At 49.9% G+C, this 25,981-nt stretch overlaps 1 protein-coding gene across 1 annotated transcript in view; it reads left to right on the top strand.

Moving 5' to 3' along the window:
* The first annotated feature begins 1,526 nt into the window (after positions 1-1,526).
* Positions 1,527-25,981, top strand: part of Tbxas1 (thromboxane A synthase 1) — a 173,135-nt gene continuing 148,680 nt past the window's right edge. The window contains exon 1 of the mRNA XM_040728790.1: positions 1,527-1,773. Coding sequence (XP_040584724.1) covers positions 1,685-1,773 — 89 coding nt within the window. The 5' untranslated portion in view covers positions 1,527-1,684. The remainder of the gene's footprint in view (positions 1,774-25,981) is intronic.

The raw sequence follows: 25,981 nt of genomic DNA, 5'->3' as shown, positions 1-25,981 counted from the left end.
TTGAGGATAACCGGATCTCCACAGATGGCGTTGCAATGATTGACTGCTGTGGTTTATATTCTTATCAAGGTTCCATTCAGACTTGACAGTTCACACACGCGCAGCGCGCATGCGCACGCACACACACACACACACACACACACACCTTCACCTTACAGGACCAAGATAAAGCTCGCTTTCCCCAAGTCTCCCCTCAGCTTCTCTGTATGGCACCACGCCCACCTGCAGCGCACACTTTGAGGCACCTGGAAGTTAGAGGTGGGTGTCCTCCACTCCCCATTCCCACCAGTCCACCCAGATTGTCCTCAGGGTTCTCCCCAAGTCTCCTTCCCACCCATGAAGCCCCCCAGTCTACACCAAGCTTCATCTCTGGATGGAGGCGCGGTCTCAGAAGTGAGCTCTCTGCTTCCCCTACGGTGACTCTTTCAGGGGCAGCTTGAAGGCCCGTGGCGGATGCACGTGTGGTACGGGGATACAGAGTGAGGCTCCTGACTGTGGCACTGTGGACGCCTGGTCCTTCCCTCAACCACCTCAACGACCCAGTGGGTCGTCTGTACTCTAGGCCCGTGGGTCGTGCTGTAGTCCTTAGACTGTAGGAAGATTCCCCGCCATGCCCTCTTTCTACGGCATTACCGATGCTCTCCCACAGGCAAATCTCCGCCGATGGCTTTCTTAGTTTCCCCGCACTATACCACCTAGTGGGTGATCCCACGGGCTGTCTCACAGTTCCATTTTTAGGACCTTCACAAATGCTGTTCTCCACTAGTAATTATTCCTTTATTTGTAGACACGTTTGCTGTTCATCCATCTGCAAAGAAAATTCTGCAGGACCCGGTGCCAGCCCCATTTGTGAATACGGCAGACCCTGGGTCCCTATGTGCCGCATGAGCGGCTCCCTCTTTACCCTGCCTTCTATCTAGTCTCAAGACGAAACGCACTGACTAATAAGCAAATAAAGTCACCCCGTGGCTGTCATCAGATCATCTCAGAGCTAGAACAAGCAACCCACGCACGAACGTACGTACGTACGTACGTACGTACGTATGTGAGCTTTTAGACAACCAGGAAACCCGCCAGCTCATGCTGAGAGCACCCACCCGAGGCGACGTCTGTGGTCTGCGCCAGCACTCTGAGTCAGGAGGTTCCACTTGTAACCATTGGACTTTGAGGTAGCTATCTCCAAAGCAGACAGTGTTTCCCATCCGGCTGGTGTCTGACCCCCAGGTTCTATGGGACATCTAGAGCGTCCCGATGTGTATCACCCCTGAAGTGTGGATTGACCAAGGTGTAGACATAGATATCTCAGAGGAGTGCTTGTCCCTGAGGAATGCTTAGCGGAGGAGCAGAGGATGGTTACAACCTTTTTGCTTCTCAGTGATCATACCCCCCCCCCGCCCCGCCCGTCTACTGCTATTTCTGGGGAAGCTAACATAAATGTTTATTGACAACACAGTCATCAAGAAAATAAAGTCGCTGATTCATTGCCTTGCCCTGAAACTCTTTGTTTCTCTCTCTGCTTCCTTCCTCTTTATGAAGGCACACTCTAAGGGCGAGCACATTTGGGGGGTGTGCACTTGATGTGAGGTGTTGCTGGCTGCCATTGCCTTTTCCACCGCCGACATACAGGTCAGGACTCCTGTGAGGGCAGAGGATCAACACCCACCTCTGGGGGCTCAGAGGAACGATGGAAGTTTTGGGGTCTCTCAGGTTAGAAGCGAGTGGCACCGTGGTGACTCTGACCCTGTTTGTGGCTCTCTTGGCCCTCCTGAAATGGTAAGTGCAGCCAGCCCCAGGGACTGTGACACGGCTAGAGATGTCCTCCCTGGGACTGTAAAACGTCCTCCCTGGAGCCTGTGGTGCCAGGCGGGGTGTGCGGGCACGTGTTTTTCTTCTTGTCTAATCTAGAGGGGGTTGAGTATTAACACAGCTTCAGAATTAAAAGCAAACAGCCAGGTTAATCTTTTGCTAAAATGCATGAGAATCAAGTGTCAGGAAATGCTGGTGATTCAGTGACTGAGAACGCTGCACATAATTAAGTCTGAAAGAGATGGGAAGAGAAGGAAATCGGAAAGGCATGAGGGATGGCCGGAAGTGTTTCCTCAGGACCCCTCAAACGCCGTCATATTGTCTCACCTTGCTTTCTGAGATCCTTCCTTCACGTTGGGTTTACAACGGATTCAGCCTCTTGGTTCACAGGATATTTAAGACCTGGAAGCTCTTGAGCAAAAGGACCAGTGACAGGGATGTCTGCAGGCTTAATGACAAAGTGGTAGAATGAATTTCCTAATTTTCTGCCACAGAGGTGCAAGTTGTGCAGCCTTTGAAGCTGGGGAACCTGAAAGAATCTTGAACTTGGGCTACACAGTCTCTCCCCCGTGGGTTTGTTAATTCAGCAGCAGCGTTCTTAATCTGGCCCCGGTGATGGCTGTAAAATAAAGACCTCACAAGGAGCTATGTTTGTGTCCCCCTAGCCTGTCAGTTACCCCAGTTAGACTTCTCAATGCTGCCTATGAGTCTCAACCACCTGGGTTTCGGTCTCTCTGGGCTTTAAGGGGAAAGTGGAAAAAAATAATAGAGCTGGAAGAGAGTTTCAATTTATGTTTCTAGTGGTAATAAAGCCTCCTGTAGATTAATAACCGGGAAGGCACTTTGAAAAACATCAAGCATTATGCAAATGTGAGGTATTATTCTTTTGGAATTTGCATAGCCGAAAGTGGAATGCACGTTTGATGTTCTCTGATGATGAAATGACTTCTTGGAAATTGGCTCTGAAGCCCGGCTTCAATCCCAGTGCTCTTTTGCTTTTTAACTGGTTTAATTATTTTTTGAACTTCTCTGTCTCGGCGTGGCTTATCTGGCACTGAAACCAGCCACATGTGAAAACAAGAGCAAATGGCGGCCCCTTGCCCCCAAGCCCCGATAATCCACTTCAGTGTGCTTTTATGCTCTGTAGAATTCAAAACAAAGTATGCGACATGCAGGAGGTGCATAAAAAAAGTCAACCACTATAATTGACTCCCAGCTCTGTAACCCAAAGCAGAGGAAAGCATGTTTGGGGTTGGGGAGGATAGCTTGGAGCACGAGCAAATAGGTGACATGTGTCGATGTCCTAGGCTTGACCCCCCCCACACTGCAAGTGAAAGTCTTAGTGTGTATTTTCACTTCTTTTTCTTTTTTGGTTTTTCGAGACAGGGTTTCTCTGCATTGTTTTGGAGGCTGTCCTGGAACTCGCTTTGTAGACCAGGCTGGCCTCGAACTCACAGAGATCCACCTGCCTCTGCCTCCCGAGTGCTGGGATTAAAGGCGTGCGCCACCAACGCCAGGCTGTATTTTCACTTCTTATTAATGTTCTGATTATGATCTGGGGCTGTAGCTCAGTTGGTAGAGTGCTTACATACCATTCACGAAGCCCCGGGCTGGATCCCCGGCACCACGTAAGTACTGGGTATGGTGACATAAATCTTTAATCCCCGAACTGGGGAGGTAGAGGCAGGAGGATGAGTTCAAGGCCATCCTTAACCAACCCAGATATAAGATCTTGTCTCAAAAAAGAGATAAAGAAGTGCTTATTAATAGTACTTTCTCTCCATCAGCTGCGTTCTGTGGCACTCAAAGCCTCACCTGCCGGAGCCTTCCAGGTGGTCCTGCAGCATCAACGCCTGCTTGGACACATTTCATCACCCCTCTGTCTTTCTCACCTCTGTCTGCTTTACTCTGCCCCCGACTACAGCGTGGCCTCAATAAATGTTTGATGAGCGAGTGAGTGAATTGCACACGTCCCCATTCCTCTGATCACAGAAAGGGCGCGTGTCCTGCCTGATAAGCTGCATGGCTGGGTGTTCCCAATCAGCTTTCGGCAGAGACTCACGGACACACCATCCGGCAAGGCAGCTGTGTGTGCCTAATCTGCTCCCAGGCCCTATTAATAACTAGGTTCAAAGATGAAGAGTGAGGATAGAAGCCTGGAGCACAGGTGGTCAATAGGAAGTAAGAGATAGCGTCCATTCGTTATCGCAGAAGTATTTATTGACCTGATAATGTGTGCCAGCATGGTGGAGGGATGGGGGGATCTGGGTCAAACAAACCAGGGATGGGGCGCCACAGCTGTGGTGGGGGCGGGGTGGGGATTGAGCTCAATGTCTACAAAGCTGAAAATTGCTAGGGAGGAAGCACAGGGATCATGGCTGAGGCCATGGCCCATGGCTATGGTACTCAGCTCAATAACAGACACGCTTGGACTACTCATGGTCCTACTCCAGGCAGGACACCAGGCAGCCAGGAGAAGCCCCCAGTTTGACTTTGGCAAGGCTTCTAACCCTCTGGCTGCATTTCCTGTGAGCATCTCTATATATGGGGGGGTTGTGTCTCCAGGGAAGGGAGACAAAGGTCAGGAATTTGAGGTATAGAAAGACCCTCACTGTCCTCTTGTATCTGAGAAGGTTTGTAGAGAATGGTGTGTTCTACTAGGCTATCTGCCAGGGTTTCCAGCCTTCTGGTATTGGCACACAATGTAGTCATCTGTGAAGCTCATAGTTGAGAACTATGCAATTGAGTTACAAAAGAAAACCACACACACACACACACACACACACACACACACACACACAAACCAAACTCATGTCTTAAGTAAGTTTAAGTGGGTAGTGATGATTCATGCCTTTAACCCCAGCACTCAGAATGTAGAGGCAGGAGGATCTCTGTGAGTTCAAGGGCAGTCTGGTCTACAGAGCTAATTTTAGGACAGCCAAGGCTGTTACTCAGTGAAACCCTGTATTGGGGGGGGGGAAGCCATAAAAATTTTAAATAAGTTTAAGATTTTGTGTTGGGCTGAATTCATGGATATCCTTGGCCATATGTGTCCTGTGGGATGATGGTTGGATGCACCTAGCTGACCTCTTTTAGGGGCTCCCTCTGACCAGTCCAGGGGAGACTGAAGTGGGTAGCCTAGCGCTGAGCAGACAAAGGCACCAGGGACCTGAGGTTGCATCATGCTCCCTCAAGCCTGTGAGTTCTTCAAGGGCTTTTGCAGGTTCTCCCTTCTCATTGCAATTCTGGAAGCACAGAGCTTGCGGCACAGAGGCCCTGCTGATGTTTGGCCGAATGAGGCCAATTTCATAAGTCCATATTCATCAGCTCCAGATACCCCCAGTGGCCTCTGTTGTCCATTTCCCTGATCTCTCCCGGCAGCCTGTACATTGGTCACACTCGACTGTGCAGTGCTGGCAATGCCTCGTGCTGTGCACGGTCAGTCTCCTGGTTCTCTCCCTCAACACTGAGCTCAGGGGTGTGTTCATGGTGAAGCATCCCTCCAAGACACCGAGAAACCCACCTCTGCCCGGTTCCTCTTTCACTCCCAAAGCCTGGCGTAGCGATAGATGTCTAATCAGTGCCAGCAGAAGGCCTGAGTCTCTGCCCGTCCTTTCTCGCTTGGCCTTCTGTTAGAGTTCATGGCTGCACAGAAACCCAAACCTTCCGCCGTGAGCCTCACTTGCTTCCTGAAGCCCTCATGTGTGCGGTGTGAGGCAGCTTGGTGCCTGCCTTTCTAATTATTTCGGCTTGACTGTTTCTACCATCCTGCTTACCTTGTAGGGAGGAGACCATGGACTTAATAATAAGCAAATTATTGTTAAGTACATGAATGGATTTGGAAGAAAGACAAGGTAACGCCATTTCATTTAAAGAGTGACTGCAATAAACTAGGTGTGATATTATTTTGATCAATCCCCCCAAACTGAATTGGTACCATTTCCCAGTGTTGTCCGTTTCAATTGACCGATGCTTGGTTAGGTGGTGTGAAATGGGGCATTGGTGGGTCAGGGCTGCTTCACTAGGACTGGGGATGGAGTTGGGGGCATCCATTAGGTTAGCAGGAAGGGTGTGAAGCTTATGCCATGGTGATTAGCACACTGTACAAACCGTGTGTGTGTGTTGTGTGTGTGCATGAGAGAGAGAGAAAACATTGTGTGTCTTCTTATATTTTTCCCTATCTTATTTATTGAGACAGGGTTTCTTACTGAGCCTGAAGCCCACCGATTCTACCATACCTCTTTCTAACAGGATAAAGAAATCTTTATCTGCCCCAGGGATCCAGCTGCCAGGCCTGACATGTTGCTTGGAAGTTGAAACACACTAGTACTTAAGGGTGTCTTAAGCAACATTCAACTCAACTTACTTCTTGGAGTAAGAATTTCAAACAATTTTGTTTAGAAAAATGATGTCTCCTCCCCAGCCCCATCTCAATGCTGGGTATGAAACGCAGGGTTTTGTTCACACTACACAAGCGCTCTACCACTAGGCCATATCACCGGATTGCAAGCGAAAGCCACCAGATGGCAAGTGAGCCTTAATCTCATAGGGATAAGACCGTGGCTCCGTGGAGAGAGCATGAAGACCTGGGCTCAGATCCTTAGCATCGAACATAAGAAAACAGGTATGGTAGCCCAACTACCAACTATTAATAATAGGCTTCTTTCAGTGGTAGAGTTAGGGAAGATATTTTTCTTCTTTTAGTCTTTCTATAGTTTCCCTGTTTCTTTAAGGAGAGACTACTTAGCAAAAGAAAGAAAGAAAGGAAGGAAGAAAGAAAGAAGGAAATGTTGCTTTTAAAACAAAAAAGGAATGGGAAACCGTTCCTGTCAACAAGCACAGGGGACACAGGAAGCAACAGGGGAGGTTTGGAACCTGAGGTGTCGCAGTTTCGTGTGGGGATTTGGAAGGGTGGTGTCATCAGCACTGAAGGCCCTGTGAAGACAGCAGAGGCAGCACCAGCCCTCACACGTGAACACGGTGGGAACCCGGGGTCTATCTTGGGAAGGTGCAAGGGCTTTTAATGCCAAGCTGTACTTAAAGTTCTGGCTTGAGGGTTCAGAGGTATGAGCTGGTTCAACATTTACACAGGAATCCGAGTGAGGTGGCATGCTGATAAATGCTTCTAAGTCTAGTTTAAATTAAAATGTGTTTGAGGATTACTAGGTCTTGAGATTATCGTGGAAAGCCCAACCCCTGTGCTCAGTAAGTTTCTCAGAAGAGAGCTTGCTTTCCGTATGGGAGAAAGAGTTCCAATTCTAGAGCCTTATCTACTGCCGGGACATATTTAAGATAAACCACTGGGGTAGAATGTGGGTGCCAGATAAGAAACCCAGAGTATGGGAGAGCAAGAAAAAATTATTTTAGTCAGCCCTCATATGTGCCGGTCTGTATTCATGGATTCAACCAACCTCAGACTAAACTATGAAACAAAATAAGAAGAACATGGTAGGAACGCCCAAGAACAAATGTGGCTTTGCCACGTGCAGATGGTACAGGGGATTCACCAGCACAAAACAGTGCTGTGGCACTTCCTGTGGTACCCTCCTGCCCTATGCCGCTCAGCCTCTGCCCATCGCTGGCTTGAGCCTTGCCTGCCTGGTGTGTCATTTGTGTGCCGTAGAGCGAGGACTACAATGCTCACACCTGTATTGAACATGTGCAGGTTTTGCCTGGCCATCATTCCCTAAACAATAAAGCACAGCGTGTTCATTCATCCTATTGGCTATTATAAGTCATCTGGAGGTTATTTAAAGGAGAGTGTGTGTATAACAAAGCCTGAATCATTTTTTGGTAAGGAACTAAAGAGTCTTTGTTTCGATGTCTGTTGGGGGTCTTAAAAATTAGGCTATGTGGATACCAAGGGACACTTGTCTTTTCTGACACAGTCAAGGGTAGGAGGGAAAAGTAGCCAGGCTCACAATGTCAGCATTCAGACCAAAGATCCGTTTAGTCGCCATTCCCAGTTTTTTGTTCCTAACAATATTTGGAACGTTAGATCTAAGGTAGGTCTGCTTTTCTTGGAGATTCATAGAAGATCAAAGGCCCTGGAAAATCCTTCAGGAGAGAAGCCTATGCAGTTCCATTTACTCCAGTATTGCCACATCTATTCGACAGAGTAACGCTGTGCATGGTAGGAGGGAAAGTTAACCCTGGAAAAGACAGCTGGAAGTGAAGCCTGCTACCAAGATGAAAGTCACCCGTTTTAGACCCTCAGGCTCCAAGGGTTGATGTATTGTTCCCTACAGGACAAGAAAGCTACGGAGTCTAGTGGCTTTAACTCGGGGTCACAATGATTCTGGCTCAAAGTTCAACATCAGAGGAACAGCAAGCAACACATTGGTTCATTCAGGGGGCAGGGACGATGCTCTGGGAGTGTGTGAGTGCCCTTGCCATCCGTCAGGGGTGCTACCAAACCACTTGGGCATGGTGTGGGCAGCAGCAAAGATGGTGATAGAACCTTCTGGACGGGGATGGTTAGGGCATTGTTTGTAGGTCCACGTGGACCTAACTACTGCTCCTGAAAAATTGGCTAAACCCCAAATTGTCCACAAATGGCGATTCTTCCTTTTGGTCAGACTCGCTACTCATTGTACTTGGCAGCCCCAAGACCAGACAAAATGCCCCAGAAGCCTAGAAATACACCTCAGAAACAGTGCGGGGGCCCTCACCGGAGCTTTGTGAATGACTCTCGTTTCTCCTGAGACTGGTCCTTTAGCCTTTGCTTTTTTTTTTTTTTTGAGACAGGGTTTCTTTGTGTAGCTCTGTAGACGAGGCTGGCCTCGAACTCACAGAGATCCGCCTGTCTCTGCCTCCCGAGTGCTGGGATTAAAGGCGTGCGCCACCACCGCCCGGCTGGCCTTTGCCTTTGCTTTTCTTTTTTTCCTTTTTGTTTATGCATGTTTTGTGCGTATGTGTCTGTGTAGCACCTGCACGCAATACCGGAGGCAGTCAAAGAGGGAGTCAGGTCCCCTGGGACTTGAGTCACAGAAGGTTGGCAGGGGCCGTGTGGGTGCTGGAGATTAAACCGAAGTCCTTTAGAAGAGCAGCCAGTGATCCTAACTGATGCATCTCTACAGACCCTTAGCCTTGAGCTTTGGTTTTTATTGCTGCTGGTTTTGTTTTATTTGTCTGTTTCCTGAGACAGGGTCTCTCACTGCATGGCCCTGGCTGACCTGGAACTCGCTCTTAGATCAAGCTGACCTCATACACATCCCCCTGTCTTTGCCTCCCAAGTGCAGGGATTACCAGCAAGTACTACCATGCCTGACCTTATAGCTCGTGCTGGCCTCTAATTCACTATGTAATCAAGGGTGACCTCAAACTCCTGATCCTCCTGCCTCCATCATCCTTTGACACATTGCAACCACGCACCACTATGCCTGACTTTATACAGTCTTCAAGATCAAACCCAGGACCTCATGCAGGCTCAGTAAGCTCTATCAGCTGAGCTACGTCTCCGGCCCTGATCTGAGTCACCTGCCAGTCAGACTCCCCTTTGCCAGGGGATGGGCCTTTAGATGGGGCTTGAAATGCAGGGAAGAACAGAACAGGCAGTTCAGAAGAGGGGGACTACTTCAGGCAGGAAGGATCCCTGGCAAAGGTCCATTAGAGGTGCTAACATTCAGCGGAACAACACATTAAGAGTGTGAATAATGGGCAGTTTAGAAATCCATTTCAAAGGCCGTGGATAATTTCCAGTGCCTCGGAGCTCCTAGAGAAGGATGCACGCCGCTCCTCCCTTTTGAGTCTTTTTTCTTTGCATTTTTGCCTGGGATACAATGGGTACTTCAGTTTAATAAGGCACTGATGAGTGTGGAGATAAAAAACATGCCTGCTTGTGAAAACTAGGTCTGCACTTCCTCCAGGACTATTTCTACGGAATATTATGGATTTTTTTTTTGTTTTCTCTTTTCAATAGTCATGCCCAATGTCTGTCCTTCTCACTTTATTGATTTCCCAGAACAAGAGTACGAGGTGTGACTGTAAAACAACGTGACTGATTATTTTAGCATATGCACCAGACCTTATACAGCCAGATGCATTTTATGACCTTCAAAGGCACTTTCTCGATAGGCTGAGCCCCCCCTCCCCCCGCAGATCCACCATGATCAGAAATGGTGTCCTTAGGACTCGGCTGCAGGGAAGACACAAGGTGTTTAGATGTGGGCTCTGGGAAGCCCTCCGGCAAAGCATCTTTGTTGAGAGTGAATTGATCCTTAAAAATAGCTCCCAATTTGGCAAATAGGTGATTAAACTGGCTAATAGTATTTGCAATCTGAATAAAAGGTGATTATAAACAATAAAGCTTCCGGGCACTATTTGCTCATGGAGGCAAATGAACCAGTTGTGCAAGACTTTGGATTCTGCAGGAGGGCCAGATTCACTGGGCAGATGATTTGTTGTGGTGGTGGTGGTGGTGGTGGTGGTGGTGGTTTTTTTTAATCTATTTATTTATTTTTAGTTTTTAAGAAAACTATGGCAATGTTCTCGTTCCTTATGCTCATTCCTTCTTTCTCTTTGTATGTCTGTCTATGCATGTATGTGCACATTAGCATGTGTGTGTGTGCGTACACAAGTGTGTATAGAGGTCAGAGGTCAAAATCGGGTGTTTTACTCAGTTGCTTCTCTGCCTTCATTAAAAAGAAAATTACGTTTATGTCCATGCATCTGGGTGGGAATGGCAGAGGCCCTTGGATCCCTGGAACCGGAGTTGCAGGCCGTGGTGAGACTCCAGATGTGGGTACGGGGACAAAACTGGGGTCCTCTGCAAGAACAGTACATGCTCTCAGCTGCTGAGCCATCTGTCCAGCCTTTCTGCCCTTTCTTCCTTTGAAACACAGACACCCACTGAACCTGGAGCTCACTGATTGGGTAGGGTGGCTGGCCAGGAAGCACCAGGGACCCCGCCCCCATCTCTGCTTCCCCCCAGTGCTGGGGTTAGAGGTTCATGCTGGCATGTTTGGCTTTTTACGTGGGTGCTGGGGACCCACGTCTGCATGCTGCCTGGGATGCACTTTACTGGCAATTTCCCATCTGTCCTTCCCTTATCCAGGAAGGAATTTGGGCCTCTGGCAGCATCTACTCTTGGAGCAGGGGTATCAGTTGCGTTTATGTTGTAAGACGACAGCAGCATTTAAAGGAGCTGAGGTTTAATTTGGTGCATGACTCATTCATCCTGGTGGCCATAGGGACACCTCGACCCATGGTGATCGGAGCTTGTAGCGTGGTTACTTCACATCTTGGCGGGTCAGTAAGCTAAAACTCAGGCCAGAGCTTGAAGTGGCTATCGCCATCAATGCTCACCCTCAGAAATCTACTTCTGTTAGCTAGGTCATGGTCCCAAAGAGTCCGCAAGTGTCCAGAACAGCGCCACCACTGGAGACCAAGTATTCAAACACACTAGCCGTGGGAGCCATTGCCCATCAAAAGCACACTAGGCAGAAATGAAACAAGAATCTCGCTTCCTACATCAACAAAGCAGAAGGTCAGGCTTTTTGTCTGTGCCTTGCTGAGCTACTCAGGTACCTGTTTGATGTTTGCTTAGCAGGAAGTGGAAGTGGCTTTCCCAGAAACAGAGCTACCTAGTATCCCCTTCCCCCACCCCCAGACACCCCAAGAACAAACAGGCTATCCTTTGACATCTAAGGCAAGCACTCATCTTTGGGGACCCTGGTAGCCTTTTAGGGACTTGTTCCTCTGGCCAGGGATGACTTGCAGGGAAAGTGTCTTTGGGGAGCTGAGATCATTGGCTCGTGTTCTCTGGGGCCCTCATGGCTCCCGGTTCATCAGGAATGTGTGATGCTGTGCATCTGCATGGTAGGAGGGACCAGGAGGACTGTGGTTCCAGGCTTCCTCTGGAACTCTCTGCATCTTTGGTTTGTCTGTCACCAGCCTAAGCAGAGTCCAGCTCCAGCCCATACTCATGAGCTATCCCATCCCTCCCAGACATTGCCACACCAAGACAAGCTTCTCAAGTTTCATCTCCATGGAGAACCAGTTCCTGAAGAAAGTTCCAGAAGGAGGCTGCCCAAGCCCCTATTTTCTCAAAGTATTTGGTAAAAAATGGTGTCAGGGATGACCCAAAATGCTAAGCCAAGATCCTAGAAACAGTGGGTTCTCCTCCACCAAGACCCTACTTCCGGAGGACGGCACAGACACGCTGTGGAAAGAACCAGAGGCCGCCAGCACGGCACCACACCACACCAGCAGCTGTCCCCACATTCTGACCAGAGGGTGCCCTAAAATCTCTCCCTGTGGTTCTCTTCTGCCTGCCACACAGCACCCTCCTGCCAGAATGCCTCCCCTGGCTGCTTCTTTACATCCTGTCCACCCTTCAGAAGCCCCCCTCAGTGATCTTCCAGGAAGGACCCTTCCAGCAGGTCAGTCTGCAGTGAGCCTTGCCTCTTCTGCCCTGTTCTCTCTAAATGCTACAACTTTATTTTGCCACACATGCCTATCCTGTCTTCCTGACTGTATGCCCTGAAGGAAGCACCTGAGTTAAAGCCACAAGCGCCTCACAGCGGCCCAACAAACGACAGTCACAACTAACCGCTAGGGCGCCATTGCTTCACAGGATGCTGTTACAGATACGGCCGAATATGTATGTACAAGGGAGGGTAGGATGAGCCACTGCGTTTCCGGCACCTGGCAGAATGCCTTGCTCGTGACTCCTAGTTGAAAGAGTAAATGCATTCTCTGTTCATGCAAGCATTGGATGCCAAAGGCTTTCTGGGCTGTTGCACTGGTTTCCTCGTGGACATGCCGTGGGTGGTGGTCCCATGAGCTCAGGGAGGTAAAGCATTAGGAATGAGAGAACAAGACTAGGGATGATGGGCATGCAGACATGGTACTGGGGATGATGACTGGCGGAGCGCCCCACCCCTGGGAGGGGAGAAGAGCATCCACGGCCACCGTAGAGAGGGAGCAAGGGGCAGGCACTGCTCTGTATGCTCCTATTGATCGCCAGCCCCGGTGGTGGAGAGCAACGGCATCTAAACTCTCCCCCAGCGTCCTCTGTTGATATGATCGTCCCCATAGGTCCGGCGCTCCATTGTCCCCGCCACAATGTGTATTTATGTAGAGATTTATTGATTTCTCCCACTGTAATTATTCAGCTACGAGCCCAGTGGAAGCCCTACCAAGGAGCAGAAGTGATCAATGAGATAGCCAGCATCAGTGGGCCAAGTTATCATTCCACTGCAGAGCAAAAAGACACGGCATCTTAGCTAACCTGCGCCCTCCTAATGTCAATAAACGCGAGATTTACATTGGGCTCCCTGAGATGTGGGAAACACTTCACTCTCCCACCTTCTCAAATCAATAGGCAACGAACGGGCCACGGGCTGCCAAGCATCAAGGAAGGGGCTGTAATCAGTGACACCCTCCACCCTCTCCGAGCACACAGACAACCGGCACTTTAGTAACCACATCCCGAGAGAAGGGGCCGCCGAGGCCGAGGGTGGAAAGCTCTCAGGAAAAGTGCTGTGCGCTGGGAATCAGCCAGACCTTTCATTTAGGGACCAGCAGTTTCCTGCAGAGTGATGCTGGGCAGGTCACGGTTCCTTTCTCGTTTCCTGTGGGTAAGAGGAGGTAACTAAGCCTCATGTCTCTGTGCACACACGCTTTCCACCTTGTCCCTCGCTGACTCTCTGGGACTCTGTCTTGTTTTTTTTTCCTGTCTCTCACCCCTATAGCTAGTCATTAATCCAGCCAGTCTCGATCCTTTGGTGGCCCTGGAGCTGCCCCTTCTCTATCTGCTCTCCTATGGCTGGGGACTTTCAGAGAATCCGAGTCTGGGACGTCTCCCCTGCCTGCCTGTCTCCAGCCCCTCAGATTCACCCTGCGTGTCGAGCCAGGAGACCCCGCAAGCGGCTAACTGCACCCCAGTGTGAAGAAGTAAGCCTTCCCTGGGCCTCCTTCCCTCGAACCAACAATCCCTGGCTCTGCTCATGAGGGCCCTTGGGGACCCGTCCACGTTGGGGCATCTCCTGTCACACCTCTCCGCTGTCCTCACGTCTGCTCTCAGTTCCTCTGAGTACCTCTGCCCACGCCCATTTCCCGCTCTTCTGTGGGAAGTCACTTCTTCACTCCGCTGACAGCCTCATCGTTACATCCTTACCCCCTCACACCTGTTATCTTCTCTCTCTGTCTCTGTCTCTGTCTCTCTGTCTCTCTCTCTCTCTCTCCCTCTCTCTCTGGCCACCCAGCACCTCCTCATCTGAAGGTGGAGGGGGGAGCAGGTGTGACTCGCTTTAGTTGGAACACTCAGTATTTGGCCCAAGAACTCAGTCCACTCCCTCTGGGCAGTAGGCACTCAGTGACCTGGTCGACTGCACTGAACCTATAGGACCCTGTGGGGCATAAACGAACGTCCAGTGCGTGCCCAGTGTTCTTTGATACTTTGTCATCTTACGGGGTACCACTCCGTTCGGGCTGAGTACCACAGGGACCAGCCACCACCCTCATTTGTCACACGGTGAGATTCCATCTGGTTCTTAAGAGATTGTTACCATTGTAAGCCGTGCTATACTATGGTGTGGGCTGAAGTTTATCTCCGTCTGACACGTTAGAGAAAGGATGTGACGCATCACAAAGGGCGTAGCCGAGCCCACTCGGGAAAACTCTCGATACATGAGCAGCTCGCCAGTCCACAGACACCTCACTCTTGCCTGCCTCTCCCTCTTTCTGTAATGGCTCGGAGCTTGGACTTTGTGATGACCTGGGTTCAAACCCTGACTGACCTTATGACCTTAAACAGGCTATGTAAGATATTGTGCCTAAGTGTACCCAGGAAGGAAGGCAGTACAGGAGAGCCACGGGTAATTTTACCAAGGCCAGAGTGTCACAGCCAGCTTTGACCCTCAGATCTTCAGTTCCCATACGACGAAGAGGAGGTGGTCATACTTCCCCATCTCTTTGAAAGTGAGGGTTTTTGAACAACATCCTTATTACCACTGCATGTGCCGCGCCGTTACTAACCCACCGGTGGCAATGTTTAGTGCCCACCAGTTCTTAGCTATTTCAAAAATCTCTTCCTTGAAAGACTGCTTTCAAAGCAAGCTCCTAGCTTAGTCTACTTCCCAGACATGTTCAAGTTTTCCCATGTCGAAATTTACATTCGTCATCTGGCGTGAAAGGGACAGTGCCATCTCTTTTCATGTGATTGTCATTTGGCTGGTTGCTGGTTGCTCTGCCTCTGGGTTCAAGAACTTGAAGCGTAAATGATGTGTGGCAAATTGGCACATAACCCTGTGAAGTCTTCCTCTTCTCTCAGCATAGGCTGTGAGACACTGTGTTTGGTGCTCACGGGAGCCTAGCCCCTAACTTCCCCCATCCTTTACCAGGCCACCAAAGACGTTTCTCTACACTTTGCTCATCTTCTGTCTTAGACCTAGTGAATAATCTAGTTAGTTAGCCAATAAACTAACCAGCCAACCAGTCAACTAACCCAACAACCAGCCAGCTAACCAAATGACCCATACTCCACAGCTTATCCCTCCCCCCTCTTCCGAGACAGGGTTTCTCTGTATTGTTTTGGAGGCTGTCCTGGAACTCACTCTGTAGACCAGGCTGGCCTCGAACTCACAGAGATCCGCCTGCCTCTGCCTCCTGAGTGCTGGGATTAAAGGTGTGACTGCATACTCTACCCACTACTACTCCGTTCTTCCTCCCCTTGCCGGCAGAGAGGCTTGAGAGGACGCCACACTTGCCCATTTACCTTTCAGCTCTTGCTGCAGTTTGGTTTCTTTGCTATGATAAAACATTGTCCAAAGGCGACTTGGGTAAGGAAAGGGTTTGTTTGGCTTACAGGTTATGGTCATCATGAAGGGAAGGCAGGCAGGAGCCAGGAGCCGTGGGGAGCTGCTTACTGGCTTGCTCTCCATGGCTTGCTTAGCTTGCCTTCCTGTACTACCCAGGACACCAGTCTGGGGTTGGCACCACCCAAAGTGGGCGGGCCTTCTTACATCAATCATCAATCAGAGACACGCTCTGCAGGCTTCAACCGTGCCAGCCTCTTGCTAATAACAGGTGATTCTTCCGCTCCAGCTGCCGGGAAGCTGCCGGCTATTAGTTAAAACATACCACACAAATGGCCCTGACAGAGTCTTTTAAAGACTCTCAAACTTTCCTCTGAGATTTCACAAACCAGGCCCCCCAGCTCCCATGTCCCAAGTTCTCAACTTCAACCTTTCCAGTCCTCCCTTGCAGTTGTAATCTGTGATACGTTTAGTCTCTGGTACTGTTGAGCATGTGTCACTGGCCGTCATTTTTCACAGTCATTATTCGTGCATCATGAGTAAAAAGACTGCACTTACTGATTATGGTCCAGTGGCCCTGTTTTATAGATGTAGAAATGAAGCCCTGGGAAATTAAGTGAATGTGGCTGTATCAGTCAGCTGTTGCTGTATAATGAGCTACCCCAAACTCAGTCACAAACAATCACATTTAGTTTCCCCGCGGTCTGTGGCTTAGCAGGAGTAGCTCTGTTCTGGGCTGAGACTGGTGTCTACTCCTTGTGGTTATAATGGCTGAGGCTTGAGGAAGCTCTGTTTTGGACCAGAACACAGAACACAGTAGAGGAAGGAGCAACACTCGAGGCTTTGTTCCAGAACTGCCTTCCGGTTGGCTCAGCAAGCCGCAAATTGAAGCCTAATTGAACGGGCTGAAGAAGATCCCACCCTGTAGTGGGAGGTACTGGTCCAGCCTGTGCCAAGAATGCTGCTGTATAATTTCGATACAGGGAACTCTTGAAGAACTGATTGCCTTCAGTTGCTCCCATGTTCCAAGTCCGTCTCTGGCAAAAACCAAAACAGCAATAAGACAAACAGCAACGAAATCCACTTAAGGCTAATGGATATTTCAGTTTTTACTAAAATGATAGTAGTGAATCCAAGTAAACCAGAGATACTGAGGAGGAATTTGCCAGCTGAGACAGTGACAGGGGGGGTCATGGCATGCCTTACTGTGAAGAGATGATCATCAAGAATTCCTGAAGCAGAGCTGGGCATTGCTGGTGCAAGCCTTTAATCCCAGCACTCGGGAGGCAGAGGCAGGTGAATCTCTGTGAGTTCGAGACCAGCCTGGTCTACAAGAGCGAGTTCCAGGACAGCCTCCAAAGTCACAGAGAAACCCTGTCTCAAAAAAAAAAAAAACCCAAAACAAAACAAAACAAAAAAGAGTTCCTGAAGCAGATCAGTGTAGGACTCAGATTGGACCTGGGCCTAGGAATTTCCAGTCATAAAAAGGATTGAGGGCAGGGACTGGTTCTGGTGACTGGGGGGGGGGGCGCATACTTTCAGGAACCCCCGAGCTCTCAACTCCAGTCCAGGACAGCAGAGTGAGGGGAAGCATGTCTGAAGATAGAGGGAGACCCCGAAGAGACCTGTGTACAGCGTGCTTGACAGGTTTTGAAACAGCAACCCATGCACACCCTTGCAGACGGTGAGCTGCGGTGGAGGACATGTTCTGTGATCTGTGCCAGGCAGAAAATGTATGGATGCAGTTATGGCAGAACTGGCTGAAGTACAAACAGGGCCAGAGACACTTCATAGTCTCACGGGTGCTAGAGCATCCTGGGTTACCAAGGGGAAATGTTTATGCTGGTTACCGGCTTTCAGAAGACAGGGGGGCTCCCTCTTGTCCCAGGCTTGTGGCACAATGATCTTACTTGGGTCACACTGCCCCCTCACCCTTGCCATGTGCACTGCCCCTCCCCCTGGAAAGCTGCTGGGGAGACTGCACCAGGGACCCCTCGTGTCTTCACCCCTAAAGGAGGGCTGACTAAACCATCTGGGATAGAGGGTGGTGGTGTTGCCACAGTGTGCAGGAAACCCAAGAGGAAATAGGAAAAAACGGGACACTCAGTGTGAGCCCACTGCAAGATGGGTTTGGAATGGGGCCTCTTCCTGCCTCACCAACTCTGTCCTTGGGGTAGTAAGGACACAGCACATACATACCACGAATGCCATGTAACACACCCCCACACACATACACCACACACACAGCTAACCACTCCCCCATACCATACACACATTCTACATACCCACGTAACACACATGTCACATACGTGCATATAGCATACATGCCATAAACATTACACACACATTTACTCACATACCACATACATACTACATGCAAATGATACACATACAACACTCACACATAATATACATACACTACATGTACACCATATACACATTAAATATACACCACATAACACATACATCATATGTGCACACACCGCATGCACCATGCATACCACCTATGAACACACACGTTGTACACATACCACACAACTAACATACCCACACATACCAACCACATGTGCTATGTTACTGTACATGTGCTACCAGTCTTGATGACCCTTGGAACAGGCTGAATAGTGTCCCCCTAAGACTCTGGAACCTCACAATATTAGAGTATGGGTCTCTGCAAATATATTCAAGTGAGGATGGTGTCATATTTGAAAGAGAACAGCCCCACAGGCTCACAGGGCGTGGCACTATTAGGAGGTGTGGCCTTGTTGGGGGAAGTGTCCCCAGGGGCAGGCTTTGAGGTCTCAGAAGCTCAAGCCAGACCCAGTGGCTCATGGTCTTTTCCCACTGCCTGCGGACCCAGATGTAGCTCTCTCAGCCATTTCTCCGGCGCCTGTCTGCCCGCCTGCCGCCGTGTCCCTCCATCACGACAAGGCACCGCACCTCTGAACTGTGAGCCAGCCCCAATGAAATGTTTTCCTTTGCAAAAGTTGCCGTGGCCGCGGTGTTCCTTCGCAGCAACAGGAAGCCTAGGACAGGAGTGTTGGTGCAGCCCCAAACCCGGGACTACCATCCTTACAAAGCAGACCTTCTGATGCAGATTCCGAGAGGGTGTGTCGCCACAGGGAGGCGGCTGCCAGGATGGAGGCAGGGAGCGGAGTGAGCGGCATGTGTACCAGACAGGGAAGGCCGGCCACTGGCAACCCCCAGTGGGGGCGAAGGCTGCTCCTCAGCTCCACAGTGGAGCAGGCGGCTGCCACGTGGACCGCCGGGGCTGGTACGGCCACACCCCAAGAGCGCGGGTCTCCCTCAACTGTGCTCTAGGTATCTCTTTTAATGCACCTGAGAGTCCTGGCCTTGGAGAGGAGAAGAGCTTGGATCTGAGCCCAGAGCAGGAAACAGGTCAGCATGACTAAAAATGTGCAAGACTGTCCCAGCCTAAAGGGGGTGAGGCTGGAAGACAGTCATCACCCCCCTCCAAAACCAGGGGGACCCATGGCTCCACCATTCACAGGACAGGCCCATTCCTGTCTCTCCAGTGTGACGTGCAATGCTTTTAAGAGCCTGCTGATGTGACCCCTGTGGCTGTCGGAGCCCCACCCCATCCTGGCACCGGCTTCCGAGTGGCTTCAGGTGTGTCCCTGATCTTTTCCACGGTGGCTGTGCAGTGAAACCCACCGTTTCCCCGGCATTAGTTGGTGTTCTGCAGATCTGACTTGGCCTCCGAGAACCTGAGTTGGCGTCTGAGGTGTGACCAGACGTCAGAGGACCCCTGAGCTGCCCGTGGCCCCAGAAGGTGGAGGAAGGGACAATGTGAAGTGTCTTGGAGGCTTTCAGGTGGCTGAGGGAGGTTTGTGTGAGCGTGACCAGGACCTTGGGAGAGACGGCCTGGAGTCGGATAATCGCTGGAAGCCCTCTCAGGAGGCTGGGCTCTGGGGTGCTGTCTGGGGGAGGCTAGCAGGAACTGGTTCAGCAGTATGGGGAAGCAAAGGTCTCTTTACTGGGGCTGCAGAAGTCCAGCTCAGGGCAGGAGGAAGGGCTGCAGGCTACATTAGGAACCACTGGATATCACTAACTTCCTCAAGCCCAGACGAGGCCACCCTGACCTTGGGGTCCACGAGGTTTCTAGATCCTTTTCTGTGAGCTTCAGTAAGACTGGGGGACCCATTTGCCCTGCACTTGAGCAGCCTGGGAAACGCCGGCCCTACCTGAACTTCCCGCTGTCCTCATGAAAACGAGGCACGTGAAAATGTGTACCTGAGCCCTTTGATACAATAATTAAGAGCCCCACCGCGTCCTCGCTTAACTGAGGGCTGCTACCTCATCTGGGGCTATTAGCAAAGCGAGAGAGCCTTTGTTGAGCTTGACAAAGTGATTAATACAGACTCTCCGTGAATTTTGGCTTCTCAACAGCTTTTGATGCGCTGAGATTCCCCAGTGAGGACAACGCCATCAATTACCTAAACAAGCCACTACCTGCAGGCCTTGGCTGTCTGTGGGGCTCGCCTGCTAATTGGCAGACAGAGTGAGAAATGGCCTCCCGAGGCAGAGGCCACGGCCTCAGCCCCGACCTTTCTTGGAGGAGCAGGCCCTGTAAGCGGCTCTGTGGAGACTGCCACCTCTGATCTGAGGTGGCCTCATTGCTCTTCTCTTCTGCGAAGTCCTGCATATCCTGCCTTCTGTCCCCAGGACACTTTGCTTGTCCAAAGCTCTGTCCCCTTGGGGTTGCAGAACTCAGCACGTGTGTGTGCGCACACACACGTGTGTGGTATGTGAGGGAGGTTCTTCAGCTCCTGGAATCTGCAGCCAGGGCTGCACATGGGCTGTGGTGTGGTGCCATATTTGGACCTCTGTCTGCTGAAGTAGTTTTTTTAAAAGGCTAAATTCAGGGCCTGGAGAGACGGCTCAGCAGTTAAGAGCACTGGTTCCTCTTCCAGAGGACCTGGTGTAAGTGAGTGTGAGTGCCAGACGTCAGAAGGAAAATGTGAGTGAGTGTGAGTGTTACAACTCCAGAGCTGCAAAGGTGACCTGGCTTATGGAGAAGCCAGGCTACTTAGAGTCGCAATAGGACGGTTCTGGAGGGGTAGAGTTGGCTCTGGTGTCAGGGCCAAAGTGGACTTCTTTGGCTGGTCCTTTTACCCTACACCTGGGTTCAATTCCCATCACCTGGATGGCAGCTCACCGACGGTAACCCCAATTCCAGGGGGAACTGACACCCTCACACAGACATGCAAGCGGGCAAAACACCAATGCACATAAAAAACAAATTAACCAGCCTGGTCTACAGAGCAAGTTCCAGGACAGACTCCAAAACAATACGGAGAAACCCTGTCTCGAAAAACCAAAAAAGAATGAAAGAAAGAAAGAAAGAGCCAGGCGTTGGTGGCGCACGCCTTTAATCCCAGCACTCGGGAGGCAGAGGCAGGCAGATCTCTGTGAGTTCGAGACCAGCCTGGACTACCAAGGGAGTTCCAGGACAGCCTCCAAAGCCACAGAGAAACCCTGTCTGGAAAAGAAACCAAAAAAAAAAAAAAAAAGAAAGAAAGAAAGAAAGGAAGGAAGGAAGAAAGAAAGAAAGAAGGAAGAAAGAAAAGTTAGATGCAGGTGCTGGAAAGATGGCTCAGCAGTTAAGAACATGCAGAACTCTTCTAGAGGACCCAAGTTCATTTCCCAGCACACATGGCAGGTGCTTCACAGCCATCTGTAACTCTAACTCCAGAAGATCCAACACCCCTGACCTCTACAGGTCCCCCACTTTAAAAAAAAACACAAAACGCTTTTGATTTTCAAAATATTTAAGGTGCTTGTATTTATACAATTAGGACCCCCCCAACCCTCTCAATCATAGAAGAGGAGTTTTGGGGAAAGGCTTTCTACTCTATCTCTGTATCTGTTGGGTATGTCTAATCTGGTCTTTTAAACACTGTCATAGAGACTGGAGAGACAGCTCAGTGTTTAAGAGCTTATACTGCTCTCAGAGGAACCCGTGAGGCGGCTCATTGACTACCTCTAATTCCTGTTGCAGGGGATCCCATGCAGTCTTCTACTTCTGCATGTATGTGGTGTACATGGACTCATGGGAGAATACACACATACTTACAAAAATGCAATTGTAATTGTAACTTATTCATACAGTGAAGTGACTTGCTGTTCTCTCTCTCTCTCTCTCTCTGTGTGTGTGTGTGTGTGTGTGTGCATGTTCACGTAAGGGAAGGCTTCCGTAGGTGCACGTAAGTATGTGCACCCCGGTGGTCAGAGGACAGCCCTGCGCCTTTTCTCACTCCGCAAGTGATGTCCGACCTCTCGACATTGCAAATTATTGATGTCATCTACGAGGTTCACTCCTGAGTACCACACAATCGAGTTAAAAACAATCAGTGTTTTAAGTAACAGTTTTGTGTTGTGTTAGGCCCAGTTAATTCCTATCATCTACCGATCTGTCGCTTGTCTGTCCTCTGCCCGTCTATTCACAGACCATCTATCGTCATTGGTTTTCCTGGTCAACAAAGTAGCTTACTACAGATAAAGTTAGATAAGTATACAACACTTTAAAAGGCCACACCACCCACCCCCCGTAAGTAAAGTCACTTACCTGCCACTCTGACATCAGATGATCACTTTGTCCCCTTTACACCAGACACAAAGCTTATGTGTACTCACACCACGACTCTACTGTTTGACTCAGTTTCCTTTAATTCTCACTGGCGTGGAAAGACAGGCCGGTGCCCCAAGAGCCTTTGGTGACTAGATGCCTGGTGGCAGAGAGCTGGCTCCCAAGACGAGATGGCCGGCTCAGGCCTCTCTTGCCTGTCCTTCCCGAGCTACCCACCTCTCCCAGCCACCTGGTGTCACTGTCCTAGTGGGCGTCGCCTGGCTCTTTCACATGGGGCTGGGTTTTCATGGAGTGCCCAGTGGAGAGCACACTCAGTGAGCAGGGTGTCTTCTAACGCGTTTGCGTTTCTGACAAGACTCGGTGGCCTCCTGCAGCCCATCCTTCCTCCGGTGCCTTTACGTGGCTGTGGTGTAATGGTCGCGTGCCCTGGTTTGACAGCATCACAGACAGAGGGCCTTCTTACAGGGTCTGAGTTGTTTTTTGTTTTGTTTTGTCCCAGATGGTTTCCAAACTGGCTTTTGCAGGAAACAACTCAGCACCGTTTGCTGTATTTTCTGATTCGTAACTGTATAGCTCAGTAGTGAGCAGAATGACCCAAATAGGAAATGCGGATTTCAACAGAGGGGCCACCTCTTTCATGTAATGTTTGGAACTCAAATGCTAAATTCACTTTTGCTCTCTGCTGTTGAACTTACCTAGGCTCTGAATGCCTGGGCAAGTGTGGTGCCGGTGACCTCCACGATGGCTTGGTACCCAGCCTCTGGCACCGTGCTGGTGAGTGGGAACACGGGGAGCCGTGAAGGGGGCAGCCACCAGCCTGGCGACTCTCTCTATCCCTAATGTGCTGGGTGCATTAGCCCAAGGGCCACACAGGCCCTCTTGCTCTCCTTTCTCCCCTGAGGATAAACCACCATCACGCTCGGACCAAGCCCAAGGTCAGGTGCTGTGCGACTCTTTGTGGTAGAGACACCTTGACCAGGCACAGAGGTTCATCCGGCCCTGGCCACCACACGAGCCTTGAGAAAGGACTGAGGTCTCCTTGGCCAGTCTCTGGCCATCGGGTCAGACCATCAGTCATGCCACACCACAGGCAGACCACACGTCACTCTGTGCCGAGCTCAGACCCACTTTGGGAGTCCTGTCTTCTCAACAGTGACTGTGGGCCACACCCAGCGGGTGAGATTAAGTCTTGTCACTGTAACAAAAAAAAGTATCGCCATTTGTTTTTGTTTATGGAAGCTGTTCTGGTTTTCACTTAAGGTCATAACTGCAAGCTTCCCCTGGGCGGGGGCGGGGGGGGGCAGGGGGGCACATTTACAGATGTAAAAGGAATTGGGAGGTGATGGTACTGGCCAGACACAGGCACGGCAAAAGTTTTCTCAGGTGTCACACACACACACACACACACACACACACACACACACACACACACACACGACTGGCTTTGTAAGGGTGAGGTCATTGTGCTTAAAAAGCCCTGAAGACTAGGATTAAAAAGGAAAAGTGGCCATTAGCTGGGGACTTTTTTTTGTTTGTTTGTTTGGTTTTGGTTTTTGGTTTTTGGTTTTTACGAGACAGGGTTTCTCTGTATTGTTTTGGAGGCTGTCGGTCCAGCCTGGCCTGGAACTCACAGAGATCCGCCTGCTTCTGCCTCCCGAGTGCTGGGATTAAAGATGTGCGCCACCACCGCCCGGCTTGGGGACTTCTTTCTAAGTCATGAAGGTTTCTAGAAGGTGCTTACCTACTTGGCCATGTAGACCATGAGCGCCAAAGCTGATTTTTGCTGCCAGGGCAGAGGTCAACTCTGGTGGGAGCAGCCTGCTGGTCTCTTGGCTCTGCCCTGCAGCTACAGCATCCATGTGTCTGAAGGAGCCCATGACATCCCCATACCAGGCACTTCTTTTCCAGAACATCCCAGATAACGCCTGGCTCTACCTAAATATGAGTTGGTATGGAAGCTGATAACAGCTACCAAAGTTGTCCATGTCCCACCTCATGAAGGTCACTATACGTGGCAACTAGGGGTTGGAAGCTATGATTCAGTTGAGAATTTTAAAAAAATATTTATTTTATGTATATGAGTGACCTATCTTCATGGGCATCAGAATAGAGCACCAGATCTCATTATAGATGGTTGTGAATCACCGTGTGGTGCTGGGAATTGAACTCAGGACCTCCAGAAGAGCAGCCAGTGCTGTTAACCTCTGTGCCATCTCTCCAGCCCCCCTCAGTTGAAAATCTTAAGAAAGAATATTCTGGATTGTGGGGGTGGATCTAAACTAATCACAAGACTTCTTGTGTTACAGGGAGGGGTCTCTAGGTTTTGTCTTTTTTTTTTTCCTTTTAGATGTATTTAATTTTGTGTTGTGAATGTTCTGCCTGCTTGTAAGTATGTGTACCAGTGTGTGCCTGGTGGCCACAGAGATAAAAAGAAGGCATTGGATCCTCTGGAATAGGTGTTGTAGGCGGTTGTAAACCACCATGTGGGCGCTGGGAACCAAACCTGGGTCCTCTGCAAGAGCAGTGAGTGATCTCAACTGAGCCGTCATCTCTCCAGTCCTGCTCTGGTCTCTAGAAGGAAAGATTTCAGGGAGAGACACGGAAGATCGCTCAGCAGGCACTCCAGAGAGATGTGGAAGCCAGGAAGGCAATACAGTGGCCTTTGTGCTACGGGTTTTTAAGACAGCTTATGAATATTTATGAGGTGGGCGGAATATTCTTGAAGCAAGGAGACCCTTTCCTGCTCCCAAGTCACGGTGGGCCAAATCCTCTTTTTATAGTATTTTCCTCATAACCCTCTAGAAAAGCCCACAAGGCAGGAGTGTGTGTGTGTGTGTGTGTGTGTGTAAGGAAATTAAACAGAAGTCACCACCTTCAGAGGCTGCCCCTCGTTAGTGTACCCCAGGTCCTGATACAGGGGGAAAACCCTAACTGCAGCCTGGAGAATGCTTAAGCACAAGGGACTCGCTGACCATCCAGAAATACGGCTGCTGAGCTCTAGTCCCTCTGGTCTGCTTGTCCGGACGCCTTGTCCACGTGCAGAAGGGATGCAGGAGTTCTAGGCGAGAGAAGACACAGGTGGTGAACACAGGCTGTCACTGCCGCCAGCCTGGGAGGCTCCAGGAGGAGCTGGCCTCAGGTGTGAAGGCTTCCAAAAGTGTTTAAGAATTTTGGATTTACAGCCTCTAGAACCACAGGTAGTAAATTTGAACTGTTTAAGCCACCGTGTCTACGGTTACTTTTTTTTTTAAGATTTATTTATTCATTATGTATACCGTATTCAGGTTGCATGTGTGCCTGCAGTCCAGAAGAGGGCGCCAGATCTCATTACAGATGGTTGTGAGCCACCATGTGGTTGCTGGGAACTGAACTCAGGGCCTCTGGAAGAGCAGTCAGTGCTCTTAACCTCTGAGCCATCTCTCCAGCCCCTGCAGTTACTTGTTATATTGGCAATGGGAAAAGCTAGCTTGTTTTAAAAATAGCTTAAATTTCTGACTTAAAAATGGTTTCAATTTCTGACAGGATTCACCATAATATTTACCTTCTAAAGAAGGTACCACCATGCATGTAAAGTGATTTTAATTATAAAGAGCTCAGTTAATGAGTCTCCAAGTTCTACTGCAGTTTTCAACAGTGGGAGAAGCTTCAGATATGGCATCAGAGGTGTACTGTTTCACCCACGTGGTGAAGGTGATGCTATATGTCTGTATCCTTTTGAACTCATGAATTTAAATAGGTTTGATGTTTTGGGTCACCCAATTATTACTGAATTGACTCAACTGTTCGTCTGAGGCATAGCTGTGCC

This window comes from Mesocricetus auratus, unplaced genomic scaffold, assembly GCF_017639785.1.
Source record: "Mesocricetus auratus isolate SY011 unplaced genomic scaffold, BCM_Maur_2.0 Super-Scaffold_100019, whole genome shotgun sequence".
NCBI classification, from domain to species: domain Eukaryota; kingdom Metazoa; phylum Chordata; class Mammalia; order Rodentia; family Cricetidae; genus Mesocricetus; species Mesocricetus auratus.
Note: the sequence above shows the minus strand (reverse complement) of the source record. Positions and strands in the feature narration are given on the sequence as shown.